We start from the raw sequence: 13,155 nt of genomic DNA, 5'->3' as shown, positions 1-13,155 counted from the left end.
GACCACTCTCTGGGCCTCAGCCATACCCATTCCCCCCACAACCCCCTCCATGCCTCTCCCTGCCTGTCCCCCCTCCCAAACCCCCTCCATTGTTCCCATCTCTGTGGCTTCTCACCGTGCCTGCCTGGGCTCAGGGCGCTGGGCTCTGTCGCCACCTGAGTTCCCTGGCAGCCTGGTTGCCATGGCACCGTGGGAGCAGGTCTGGCAGAACAACAGCTCTGGGTAACCAGGGCGGGCAAGACCCAGTGCCCTGCTCCTACCACTCTTCGCCCTTGTTCCCCTCCCCCAAGCTGAGCAGAGGAGGCCATGAGGAGAAAAAGGAAGTTGCCCCGCAGGGCAGCTCTTTACCTGTGAGAATGCTGGTGGGAGGCGCCTCCCACTGTCACTGAGCCCTCAGCCTGGCAGCCAGGGAACGCTGAAAACTGGCCAGGCCTGGAGCCTGGCCTCTGGGGGCAGAGGTGGGGCTGTCTGGGGCAGGGCTGGGTGAGCAGGGGAGAGGAATAGGCTCAGGTCTAGGGACGGAGCTAATCTGGGATGGTGCTGGGAATCAGGCTGGGAGGGGAAGAGGTCTGAAGGGGTGGGGATATAAGGGAACTGGTTCCTCAGGGGAGGAGGGATTTGGGGACAGAGCTGTTAGGGGCTAAGAAGATTAGAAAAAGGAACTTGAGGGGTAGGAGTGGAAGGAAACGGGTCTGAGGATAAAGCTGTGAGGGGACCTGGCCATGAAGGGACCAGGCTCTAAGGGTAGAGTAGGACTTGGGACAAGACAGTGAGAAGACCTGGCTGGAGGGAAAGGAGTCTGAAAGGATGGAGGTGTGATGGGGTGGGGGTCTGTGAGGGGGCAGAGGGCATTTGAGGATGGAGCTGTGAGGGGACAGGGCTGAAGGGGAAGGGATAGGACTGTGAGGGGAATAAGAACACTTTGGGGGTAGGGCTCTCCTCTGGCCTTTAAGTATTGGGGTCTCTGTATCTGTGAGGAGGCTGGGGAGGATGGTGCTGTGGGAAGGGATCTGGTCCACCCACTCTCAGTCTGGCCCAGCAGGCCTGTCTCCTGTTCCCACATCCTGGCTCATCTTATCTCATCCCCACAGTGTGGAGGGTGATGCCCCAGGCAGTGACCTGAGCACAGCGGTTGATAGTCCTGGGAGCCAACCCCCCTACCGGCTGAGCCAGCTTCCCCCCACCAGCAGCCACATGGGGGGCCCCCCTGCTGGGGTGGGCCTTCCCTGGGCTCAGCGGGCGCGCCTCCAGCCAGCCAGTGTTGCCCTGAGGAAGCAGGAGGAGGAGGAGATAAAGCGCTCAAAGGCCCTGTCGGACAGCTATGAACTCTCCACGGACCTGCAGGACAAGAAGGTACCCAAGAGATGCTCTGGTCAGGGGTGGGGGTGCCGGCGGGGATGGGGGGGTGAGAGGACCAAGGGAGAGATTGGAATGTGGTGCTCAAAGGTGGTGTCCAGGGAGGGATGGTGAGACTGGAATGGAAGAAGAACCCTTCACCTGGCTGGGACCTCACTGACCCATTCACCATCCATCCACTGAGTCTGATATTAACTCAGCAAACATTTAGTGAGCTCCATGCTGGGCACTGGAGAAGTGTAGATAAAAGGCCAAGTCCTCAATAATCTAAGTGGAAGGGGAGAAGCACACATGTAAGTTGACAAATTCACAACACTGTTTTCCAGTACATCACATGTATCACACAAGAGATTGTTTAGCCAAAAGGGGGGCACAAAATACTGTGTACAGAAGTAAAAAAACTGGAAAGATATATCCCAAAATGTAATTATGATTATGCCTAGGTGTTGGGAGTTTAGGTGAAGCAACTTTCTTTCCTTCCTCCCTTCCTTCCCTCCTTCCCTTTTTCCCTTCCTTCCGCTCTCTTTCTCTCTCTTCTTCTCTTTCTCCTTCTTGCCTTCAATTTATGTCTTCCTTTCTTTCCTGTTTTAGCTTCTCTGTTTCTTTTCTTTTTAAATAGTGAACACCTACTTTTTGTAAATAAAAAAAAAAGAAAACCACAATTCAGTCCCGTGTGACATGTGCTATCTGATTTTATAGTGAGAACACCACACAGACCCCAGCCTGGTGCGTCCAGGCAGCTGTAAGCAGTTAGCTATGACTTGGTTGGTGGTGCGGCTGAGGCCCAGGGAGATGAGGAGGCTGTTGTGAGTTTCTGACTTTGTTCCCCTCCACCTTCCCCTGCCAGGTGGAAATGCTGGAGAGGAAGTATGGGGGCTCCTTCCTGAGCCGCAGGGCCGCCAGGACCATCCAGACGGCCTTCCGCCAGTACCGCATGAACAAGAACTTTGAGCGGCTCCGCAGCTCAGCTTCAGAGAGTCGCATGTCCCGTCGCATCATCCTTTCCAACATGCGAATGCAGTTCTCCTTTGAGGAATATGAGAAGGCACAGAACCCCGCGTACTTCGAGGGCAAGCCTGCCTCGCTGGACGAGGGTGCCATGGCTGGGGCCCGGAGCCACCGGCTTGAACGGGGGCTCCCATATGGCGGCTCCTGCGGAGGGGGCATCGATGGTGGGGGAAGCTCCGTCACCACATCTGGAGAGTTTTCTAACGACATCACGGAGCTTGAGGACTCCTTCTCCAAACAGGTCAGCATCCCTGAAAAGGGCCTTTCCTCTCCATCTCCATGCTCTGGCTACTACTACAACCTTTTACCTGTACTTCAAGGAAGTTGCCCAACAGGTTGTTGTTTTGAGGACAATAAATAGCTACCATCTGAGTAGGGACTGTGAGGGTGATGAGAAAGGATTGGCAAGAGAAAAATTATATTGTTCAAACAAGCAAGTTCTCAGTCTGGAACATGAGCCACTATCATATCAAGGCCTAACTAACAGCTGCTACTCTATATCAGGTCCTCTATATGCCTCAAAACGGCCTTCGAGACTGGGGGTGCTATCCTGGTTTTACAGAGGAGGAAATTGAGGCTCCACAACCCTGAGAGGTGAAGTGACTTTTCCAAATTGGATCAGGACTCAGCTCTGTCTGGTTCCAAAGCTTTCCCTTACACCACACGATCATGGACCAGGCTCTGTGCTGGGCGCTGTGGGGGAGACAGGTGAATTGGCCAGGATTCTTTTTCTCAAGGATCTCCCCAAGCAAGCAGGAAATAGCAGGCACATGTGCACAGGACTGTTTCCTGAAAGAGTGTGCTCAGAGCCGTGAGAAGAGATCCCATATAGTGCTGTGGGAACCCAGAGGAGGGAGAGGAAATTTTCTTCTGGGAGGACGAGAGCAGGCTTCTTTGAGAAAACAGCACTGGAGCTGGGCCTTAGCAGGCAGCGAAGAGTTAGCAAGTTAGAGATAGTCAGAAGGGTGTTTCTTGCATAAGCATTGCATCAGGAAAAGCAGGGAAGGGTGGGAATGTAAGTGGCAGTGATAGTGCTGGGAGATCATTCTAGGCTTGGAGTGTGTCAGCACAGCTGATCAGGTACAAATCCCAGTTCTGGCATTTCCCAGCTATGTGACCATGGGTAAACTGTTTAACTCCACTGAAACATGATCAATAACATGAAGATAAAACCATCTTTTTAGAGCTATTTGGAAGGTTGAGTTCAACTCGATAATATATCTGAAAGCACCTAGTGTATGGCATTGCTAAGTTCATGTTAGTTTCCTTCCTAAAACCAAAAAGATATTTGGTAAAAATTGTTGAATGAATAAATGAAAGTGTATAAGAGAAGAAATCATTCTGCTCTAACCTCTGTGATCTGGCCCTGCCCTAAGCTTGGTCATGCTTCCCTGGAGTTAGTGATGGGGTTGGGAGAGGAGGCAGGTAGAAGACAGGAAAGAAGTATTAAAGAGAAGATCTAAATCACTCATTTACGCGTTCATATGACACATTTCATTGAACACCTCTTCTGTGTCAATCAGTGTGTCAAGCTGAGCTAAAAAGAGAGAAACCCAGCCTGGACCCATCCCTCAAGTACTGGCCTCATAGTCTGGTGGGGAGATTCAGGAACCAGGCCTGGGCCCACCTCTCAGTGCTATTCAAGTCTAATGGGGAAGTATCTATTGCTGCATAACAAATGATCCCAAAATTTAGTAGCTTAAAACTGAATGTAAAGACTGAGCTTAAACAACAAACAGTTATTATCCCATATAGTTTCTGAGGGCCAGGAGTCTTGGGGTGGCTTGACTGGTGGCTCTCGCATAGGGTCTCTCGTGAGGCTGTGATCAAGTTATAGGGTGGGACTGTAGTCTCTAAAGGCTTGACCGGGGCTGATGGGTCTGCTTCCAAGCTCACTCATTTGGCTCTTGGCAGGAGGATTCAGGGCCTTGCCACATGGGCCTCTCTATAGGACTGCTCACAGTGTGGCTTCCCCCAGAGCGAGGGATCTGAGAGAGGGAGCGCAAGCGAGTGAGAGTACTCAGGATAGAAGCTGCAGTCTTTCCTAACCTAATCTCAGAAGTGACATCCCATCACATTTGCCAGATGCTGCCGGTCCAACAGACCGACCCTGGGACACTATGGTACATGAGGGTGTGAATAGCAGGAGGTGGGGATCATTAGGGACCAGTTGGGAGGCTAGATACCAGAGTGAGGCCAGCTTCGGTCCAGATTCTCGAGGCTAAATATCATGGATTTCCTAAGAGAACCAGACAGAGGGCTTCGGGAGCCCAGAGGCAGCTGGGGTTTTGGTTTACCCTAAGGGAAGGCAGAGGCAGGAATGTGGCTTGGGATTAGTGAGGAGGCGGCATTTGGCTTGGGTCTATATGGACATGAAGAAGGTATTGGGATGTCTGAGAAGGGAACTTGTGGGCATAAGTTCCAGTTCCTGTGAGCTCACAATGGCTCCCTGGGAGTTATGTCCTGCAGAGAATCTGGGGAGGTAGGGGAGGGGAAGCACTTTTCTGGCTGCCCCACCAGGAAGATCCCCCCGCCCCTTTTTCTTCCCCTCCCTCCCTCATTCCCACCCTTTCACCATCCCACTGTCCTTCATCTTTCCCTCCTTTTTCTCCTTTCCCCTCCTCCCCCTTCCCCTCCACCTCAGGTAAAGTCTCTGGCTGAATCCATTGACGAGGCCTTGAACTGCCACCCATCGGGGCCCATGTCTGAGGAACCAGGGTCAGCCCAGCTGGAGAAGCGAGAGTCAAAGGAACAGCAAGAGGACAGCTCGGCCACATCCTTCAGTGACCTTCCCCTCTACTTGGATGACCCAGTTCCCCCACCATCCCCTGAACGACTGCCTAGCACAGAGCCCCCTGCCCAGGGCAGACCTGAGTTCTGGGCACCAGCCCCTCTCCCTCCAGTTCCTCCACCAGTGCCAGCAGGGTCCCGGGAAGATGGTAGCCGTGAGGAAGGCACTCGCAGGGGTCCTGGGTGCTTGGAATGTCGGGATTTCCGGCTGCGGGCTGCCCACCTGCCCCTGCTTACCATTGAACCTCCCAGTGACAGCTCCGTGGACCTGAGTGACCGCTCAGATCGCGGCTCTGTCCACCGTCAGCTCGTGTATGAGGCTGATGGCTGTAGCCCCCATGGGACCCTGAAGCACAAGGGGCCACCAGGCAGGGCCCCAATCCCACACCGCCACTACCCGGCCCCAGAGGGCCCAGCCCCAGCCCCGCCAGGGCCCCTACCACCAGCCCCCAACAGTGGCACTGGGCCCAGTGGTGTGGCTGGGGGTCGGAGGTTGGGGAAGTGCGAGGCAGCAGGCGAGAACTCTGATGGTGGAGATAACGAGAGCCTTGAGAGCTCCAGCAATTCCAACGAGACCATCAACTGCAGCTCTGGCTCCTCTTCGCGGGACAGCCTGAGGGAGCCTCCAGCCACCGGCCTGTGCAAGCAGACCTACCAGCGGGAGACCAGGCACAGCTGGGACTCGCCAGCCTTCAACAACGATGTGGTGCAGAGGCGGCACTACCGAATTGGCCTCAACCTGTTCAATAAGTACGTGTTCCCATTCCCACCTTGTCGCCCCTACCGACCCTGCTGCAGGCACTGAGACTCCTGGAGGCAGTGATCCTGCTGCCGCCATTTTGCGGATGGCATTTCTCTCTAGCTGTTCAGGGAACAGAATTGGCAATAGGGTGACAAGAATGGAAAGCTGCCCCTACACCCATGAGAGGCAGTTGTGGTCCTGGTTCTGCTTCTGACTGTGTCGTCTTGGGTGAGATGCTTTCCTCTCTGGCCCTAGTTCTCTCTCTATAGGATGGATTCTGAACCTTGGGTCTCCCACCTTCCCTCTTTGGTTAGGCTATCCCTTTGGGATAGCCAATGTTGTATATGAAGAACCCTGCTCTCAGAAACAGGAGACTTGGGCCAGACTCACTGGGTAGCTCTGAGCAAGGTGTGTCCCTTCCTTGGGCTTCAGTGTCTCTATCAGTTAACTAGCAGTGTATGGATGTTTGAGGTTGTTGGCGGTAGGGTGCTGTGCTGGACTAGTCAGTGACCAGAACTGAGTTCTTTCTAGGTACCTGGTCTTGGGCCAGGTGCTTAGCAGTGGAATGCGAGTGTGACATTTGATTAGAAAACAAATGCCTTACATCTTTATAGCCTATTAAACATGGCCATCTGTATTTAGTTCTCATGATAACTCAGCAAGGTGGGTAGTTGTGTCCCTATTTTATAGAGAAGGAACTGAGGCTTGGAGAACTAAAGGGAATTGTTCCAATTCATACATGGTAAGTAATGGATCTGAGACTCCATCTGTGGCACCAAAGTCTCCCAAATTCTAGCCTCATGAGGTCCTAAGGCCCTGGGGCTCTGAATACAGGGTAGCTCAGACCCAGATATGGAAAGCAGGGAGCAACTGATCCATAGAGACACTCACAGAGGCTTGGTGGTGCCTCCTGAGTGGGATGTGGAAAAAGTAATCTTTTTACTACTTTCCTACTCCGAGGGTCTGTGACTCGGAGAGAAGGACTTAGCCTGGAACTCAGGCCTTCTCCCAGGACTCCTCAGTGCCTGTGGAGAATATTAAAGCTCCTGGCACAGAACAGGCTCTCATGAGATCTTAATTTTCTTTCAACTGGAATGTGGCTCCAGTGAAGGAGGAAGTTGAGTTGAAGATACCTTGGAATTTTTGAAGCTTTGTGAAATGGGAAAGTGGCTTCTTTCCCTTGGGCCTCAGTTTTCTTATGTGTACCATGAAGTGAGTGGACCACATGAAGGGGGTGGACCTTCTTGGCCCTCTGAGGCCATGGTTGGGCCCAAAATTAGCTCAAGATACAGGGCAGGGGACAGAGTTCCAGGAGGATTGTCATCTCATCTTCCTCCCCTCTTTCTGCAGGAAGCCAGAGAAGGGTATCCAGTATCTGATTGAGCGGGGCTTCCTGTCAGACACGCCGGTGGGAGTGGCTCACTTCATCCTGGAACGGAAAGGCCTGAGCCGGCAGATGATAGGGGAATTCCTAGGGAACCGGCAGAAGCAGTTCAACAGAGATGTGTTGGAGTGAGGACCCCAGGCTGGGGCAGACTAGGCCAGGGGTTCCTGGAAAAGGAGGGCAGGAGGGGGATAAACTTTGCAAAACAGGATGAATAGACCTTCCTGCTCCCATACCTCTCCACCCTAAAGAGATCTGATCTCTCTTGGCGAGGAGAGTCCTAACGTCTTCTGGGTGGCCCCAGGCAAGGCATGATTGTCCTACGACCTGCTTTGAGCCTCAGTTTTCCCATCCCTGATATCAGTGGGTTGATGGAACAGACCCTTAGCAACCATGTGTCTTGCCTGGATTTTCTGAGATGGGTTCCATTTCAAACATTCTATCCTCATTTGGGCTTCCCTGGTAGCTCAGCTGGTAAAGAATCTGCCTGCAGTGTGGGAGACCTGGGTTCGATCCTTGGGTTGGGAAGATCCCCTGGAGAAGGGGACAACTACCCACTCCAGTATTCTGGCCTGGAGAATTCCATGGATATATAGTCCATGGGGTCACAAAGAGTCAGACATGACTGAGTGACTTCCACTTTCATCCTCATAAGTACTTGCTTGGGCCACAGGTTCAGATTTTGGAAGTCTATCAGTGGGGAATTTGGTTCATTGGAGCAGGTCAGGGTGGGTCAGAGGTTCTTCGCAGAGGAATTGAGAGTGCCACACCCCCTTCTCTGCTCCTCAGCTGTGTGGTGGATGAAATGGACTTCTCCTCCATGGATTTGGATGACGCACTCCGGAAGTTCCAATCCCACATCCGGGTTCAGGGTGAGGCCCAGAAAGTGGAACGACTCATCGAAGCCTTCAGGTGTGCCCACTTCCCAGTACTAAAGCTGCCTTTCTCTGCTTTGGGGGCCAGTGTAGGATGGGTCTATGAGTCATCTCTCTGAGCCTCATACTTTCTGAACTAGAAACTGGAGATTATAAATCCTATATTGCAAGGCAGTTGGACGATCAGAGGTAATGTGCCTAAAGTATCCAGCTTAGCATCTGGGACATGGGCATCTAATAAGTGACAACAGCATCAGCAACAACAACTCATGTTCCCTAAGTGGATACCATACTCATCAGGTATTGATTGGGTTACTGAGCTGGACACTTTACATGATTATTTCAGTGAATATTCCCAACAACCTGGTGAGGTAGGTGCTTCTCTTATTATTCTCATTTTGCAGATGAGAAATCAGAAGTTTAGTGAGGCTGAGTAACTTGCCCAGAGTCATATGGTGAATAAGCAGTGGAACCAGAATTTCAACTCATGTGTCTGATTCCATGACCCATGCTCTTTAACTATTATCTTCCTCCATGAATGCTGCAGGGACCAGGCATCAGACCTGGTTGTAAGCCCTGACTCCACCACTTTGGGGTATTTAGAAGAGAAATAGAAGAGTTACTGGGAACTTGTTATCTAACATGGGAGGATTTGCTTTGTAGTCAGAAAGATCTGGATTTTCACCCTGGTTTCACCATTTATCAGCTCTATTATCCTAGACACTGAAGGCTGCTTTGGGCTTCAGTCACTTCATCTGTAAAATGGGGCTGCAAAACTATGATGGGATTACAGGAGATGACATACATAAATCCCCTGGCAAAGCTCCATGAAAGGTAGCTGTTGTGATTTTTATATGCTAATCTTGAGGAAAGTCTGAAGAAAGAGGAGAGACCCAAAGGGTTTGGGAGTATGTCTTGGAGGAGAGAATTGGTGGTCCCAGATGGGAGGATGGTGGGTAGGTGGAAATTACTGGTGCCTGACCCTGGTCTTGACCCCTCCTGCCCTGCAGCCAGCGGTACTGTGTGTGTAACCCAGCCCTCGTGCGCCAGTTCCGGAATCCAGACACCATTTTCATCCTTGCTTTTGCCATCATCCTCCTCAATACTGACATGTACAGTCCCAGCGTCAAGGCTGAACGCAAGATGAAACTAGATGACTTCATCAAGAACCTGAGAGGTGACCCCAGAGCTTCCCATCAGCTTTTCCTGTCTTTCACCTGGGAAGGGAAAGTGGGCCAGGTGGCAGGGGTGGGAAGGAAGAGGGAGATCACATCTACTCCCTGAAAATTTAACCTCACTTTCTGCCAAGGCTAGGTGTTCCCACAGCATTTTCTTATTAAATCACTCAAATGGTCATTTGTCTGTCCATTCATTCCCACACTGAATATTGACTAAACAGGAGGTCCTGAATGGGAGGTAAAATCCATGACTTTTATGGAACTTACGCTAATTCACTCATCGCTCCCTGTTTCCCTCCCTTGTTTGCCCGTAAAGACTTATTTATTTTAGGTGCCCTTTCCTCCACTCAGCATTCATTTATTCATTCATCAATCAGCCAGCCAGGCAGTTGACACTGAGTGCCTCATGTGTGCCAGTCCCGGTGATAGGTGCTAAGGACCATGGAGGGGCATCTGCCACAGTCCCTGCCCCAAGAGGGCTCCCAGTTTGTGCGCGAGAAACTGACTTGTAGTACCAGATACCCAGCACAAGATGGGAAACAAACTGTGATGTCAGACAGGCCAAAAGTATATTCAGAGCTCAGGGAAGAGGGATAATATGACCAAACAGTGATAGAGGAGGCTTACCTAGCAGTAAGAATAACAGGCACAGAGGTAGGAAAACAAAGTTGTTTGGAGAACAATCGAGAGGAGGCGGACAATCTAGTTAGGAAGGTCAGTTAGAACCAGTTTCCAGCGGCCTTGATGTGCCAGATGAAAGGTGTCCCCTTGACTTTTTTTTCTTGGTTTATTGTATTGATGTCAAGCCCTGCCTCTCACCAAAGAGCAGCCTACTAGAAATGGCACAGATGTTAGGATTATTTAAACAGAAACGAAAGAGGAAAGTATAATTGAGGAAAAACAAACAGACAAGACAGATTTGCTGACTGTTAGGGGTTTGCATCTTTGGGCTCTTAAGCTGTCTGATTGCTGAGGTAAAAAGGCGGTGTGACGAAGGCTGTTCATTTAGTACCTGGTGTCCAAGGAGGAGGCTTGGCATTTCCTAAGGAGAAAACATTTTTTTTAGCAGAAGATTTTTGGTAGAGGAGTGAGTGGGTTTTGCTCAGCAGACAATCAGAAGGATGGTAGACTTCAAAGGAGGGAGTTAGACAGACCAGAGGCCATCTGGAGCTCTCTGCCAGGATCCTGCCATTAGTCATTCATTCGTTCATTCACTCATTTCATCCATTCTCCCTCTCCCCTCCTTGTCTGTGTGTATGTATATATGTGTGTATATGTATGTGTGTATACATATTTTATATGTGTACACATATATTGTATATGTACAATGTATATATTTATATATGTACACATATTGTATATTACACATATATTGTATATGTGTATATCTTCACCCTCAAATTATTAAATAAATAAGCAAATGAGAATTCCTGTTCATTCCAAAAATTTTAGAAATATAGAAGTTATTAAAAATTTTAACATCCAAAATTCTGTCCCCTAGAGGCAACCATGGTTGATATTTTGGTGTATTCTAGTCTTTTTTTCCTATGCACATGTAACTATGGGCTCCCCCAGTGGCTCAGTGGAAAAGAATCTGCCTGTAATGCAGGAGATTCAGGTTTGATCACTGAGTTGGGAAGATCATCTGGAGAAGGAACTGGCAACACACTCCAGTATTCTTGCTTGGAGAACCCCACGGACAGAGGAACCTGGTGGGCTACAGTCCATGGGGTTGTGAAAGAATGAGACACAACTTAGAGAATTAACAGTAACAGCAACAACAATTCATGAAAATGGAATATCTCTCCATTTATTTGACGTAGTGACTAAACAGGGAGAAGGCAATGGCACCCCACTCCAGTACTCTTGCCTGGAAAATCCCATGGGTGGAGGAGCCTGGTGGGCTGCAGTCCATGGGGTCGCTAAGAGTCGGAAACGACTGAGCGACTTCACTTTCACTTTTCACTTTCATGCACTGGAGAAGGAAATGGCAACCCACTCTGGTGTTCTTGCCTGGAGAATCCCAGGAACGGGGGAGCCTGGTGGGCTGCTGTCTATGGGGTCGCACAGAGTCGGACACGACTGAAGCGACTTAGCAGCAGTAGCAGCAGTGACTAAACGACAGCAACGAGTGTAACTATACAGTTAAGACAGGTTGTACAAGCAATTTGTTATCTTGCTTTTTTTTTCACTTGCTGTAGGAATTTTCTTATGATTTTTTAAAATAAATATCAAATTTTTAACAGCTATAAATTATTTTATGAAATGAATATATTCAGCTTTACTTCAGTATTCCTTGGCTGTTAGAACTTAGATTGTTTGAAAATTTTATCATAAGCTGCACTTATACATATATCTTTGCACATATTTCTGAGTAATTCCTTACAGTGGGTTCCTAGAAGAGGAATCACTGAATAGTTAGGCTTGCCAAATTACCCTCCAAAACAGTTATGTTAGTATATATGCCTGCTTCCATGAACTCTTACTAACACTGGATATTATCATTTAACATTATTTTTGTTAGTTAGAAAGGCCAAAAAAAGTGTCATTGTTTTAATCACACTGTGCTCTGAGTTGTTAGACAAAATTCCCGTCCTGGGGAAGAAAGCAACTGACTCTGCTGGCCTGATCCTGGCCAAGGGACCAAGGGTGGCTGTTCCCTCCAGTCCTGGCCATCGTTACGGCCCACGCCTGGGTATGGAGGGTTGTGGAGAATCCTTGCCACCCACTCCCCACATGTATACTATATATTCCTGTGTATTCCTTCCACCAGGGGTTGACAACGGTGAAGACATCCCCCGAGACCTCCTAGTGGGCATTTACCAGCGCATCCAGGGACGCGAACTGCGGACCAACGATGACCATGTGTCCCAGGTGCAGGCTGTGGAACGCATGATTGTAGGCAAGAAACCGGTAAGTGCCTTGGGAGGCTGAAGAAGGGACAAGGTTGGGGAGGTGAGTCCACGCCCCTCTGAGCCCCAGGCTCCCCTCAACTGCCGAATGGAGTGGGTGGTGATGCATTCCTCAGGAGTGGTGGGGCAGCTTGAGTGGGATGCTCTGTGGGAATGGATCTGGCGCATGGCAAGGCACATCATGGATGCTGTGTAAATATTAAATGCTTCTTGCCTCTGGTTTGGCTGGTCCATCCCAAGTGAGCAGTCAAGATAATAGTTAGCTGATGACCGAAACCACAAACACACTCTAGTCTTTTAGTCAACAAACATTTACAGATGCCTTTCCACTGAGCCTAGCATTTCAGTTGGCACTGGGGATACAGGTACAAATAAGATATGGTCTCTGTCCTTGGAAGCGCAGACCAGAGTGGGGAGGTGTCAGACAAAAACTCAATACCTCCACCTTATAGTTAGGTTAATTTAGGGGGAGCACATGGGAGGGAGAGGTCATTTTCAGCCCAGTGAGATTAGGAATGGCTTTTTGGAAAAGAGAACAGTGGAATTGGGGTTTGGAGGAGTGGTAGAATGTGGCTATAGGGAGCTGAGCAAGGAAAGCATTCCAGACAGAGGGAGCTGCAGGGACAAAGATAAGCCTAGGCTTAGTTGCTTAGATTCCTTGTATCAGAGTGACAGTGATATATGCCAGAAGTGAACTTACTCTTGCAGTTAATGTTAAGATGCCTGAAGCTGGTGGGCTGGCCTTGCGGACACCTATTTCTTCATGCCTATTTAGGTCCTATCTCTTCCTCACCGTCGACTGGTTTGCTGCTGCCAGCTCTATGAGGTGCCAGATCCAAACCGCCCACAGAGGCTAGGGTTGCATCAGCGGGAGGTTTTCCTCTTCAACGATCTCCTTGTGGTATGCGCA

At 50.0% G+C, this 13,155-nt stretch overlaps 1 protein-coding gene across 1 annotated transcript in view; it reads left to right on the top strand.

Annotated features, from left to right (window-relative positions):
* IQSEC2 (IQ motif and Sec7 domain ArfGEF 2) overlaps nt 1-13,155 on the top strand; it is a 77,090-nt gene that overhangs the window by 56,309 nt on the left and 7,626 nt on the right. The window contains exons 4-11 of the mRNA XM_052662800.1: nt 1,092-1,353; nt 2,204-2,605; nt 5,009-5,904; nt 7,247-7,408; nt 8,070-8,192; nt 9,166-9,332; nt 12,107-12,246; nt 13,021-13,146. Coding sequence (XP_052518760.1) covers nt 1,092-1,353; nt 2,204-2,605; nt 5,009-5,904; nt 7,247-7,408; nt 8,070-8,192; nt 9,166-9,332; nt 12,107-12,246; nt 13,021-13,146 — 2,278 coding nt within the window. The remainder of the gene's footprint in view (nt 1-1,091; nt 1,354-2,203; nt 2,606-5,008; nt 5,905-7,246; nt 7,409-8,069; nt 8,193-9,165; nt 9,333-12,106; nt 12,247-13,020; nt 13,147-13,155) is intronic.

This window comes from Budorcas taxicolor, chromosome X (assembly GCF_023091745.1).
Source record: "Budorcas taxicolor isolate Tak-1 chromosome X, Takin1.1, whole genome shotgun sequence".
Taxonomy (NCBI): Eukaryota; Metazoa; Chordata; class Mammalia; order Artiodactyla; family Bovidae; genus Budorcas; species Budorcas taxicolor.
Note: the sequence above shows the minus strand (reverse complement) of the source record. Positions and strands in the feature narration are given on the sequence as shown.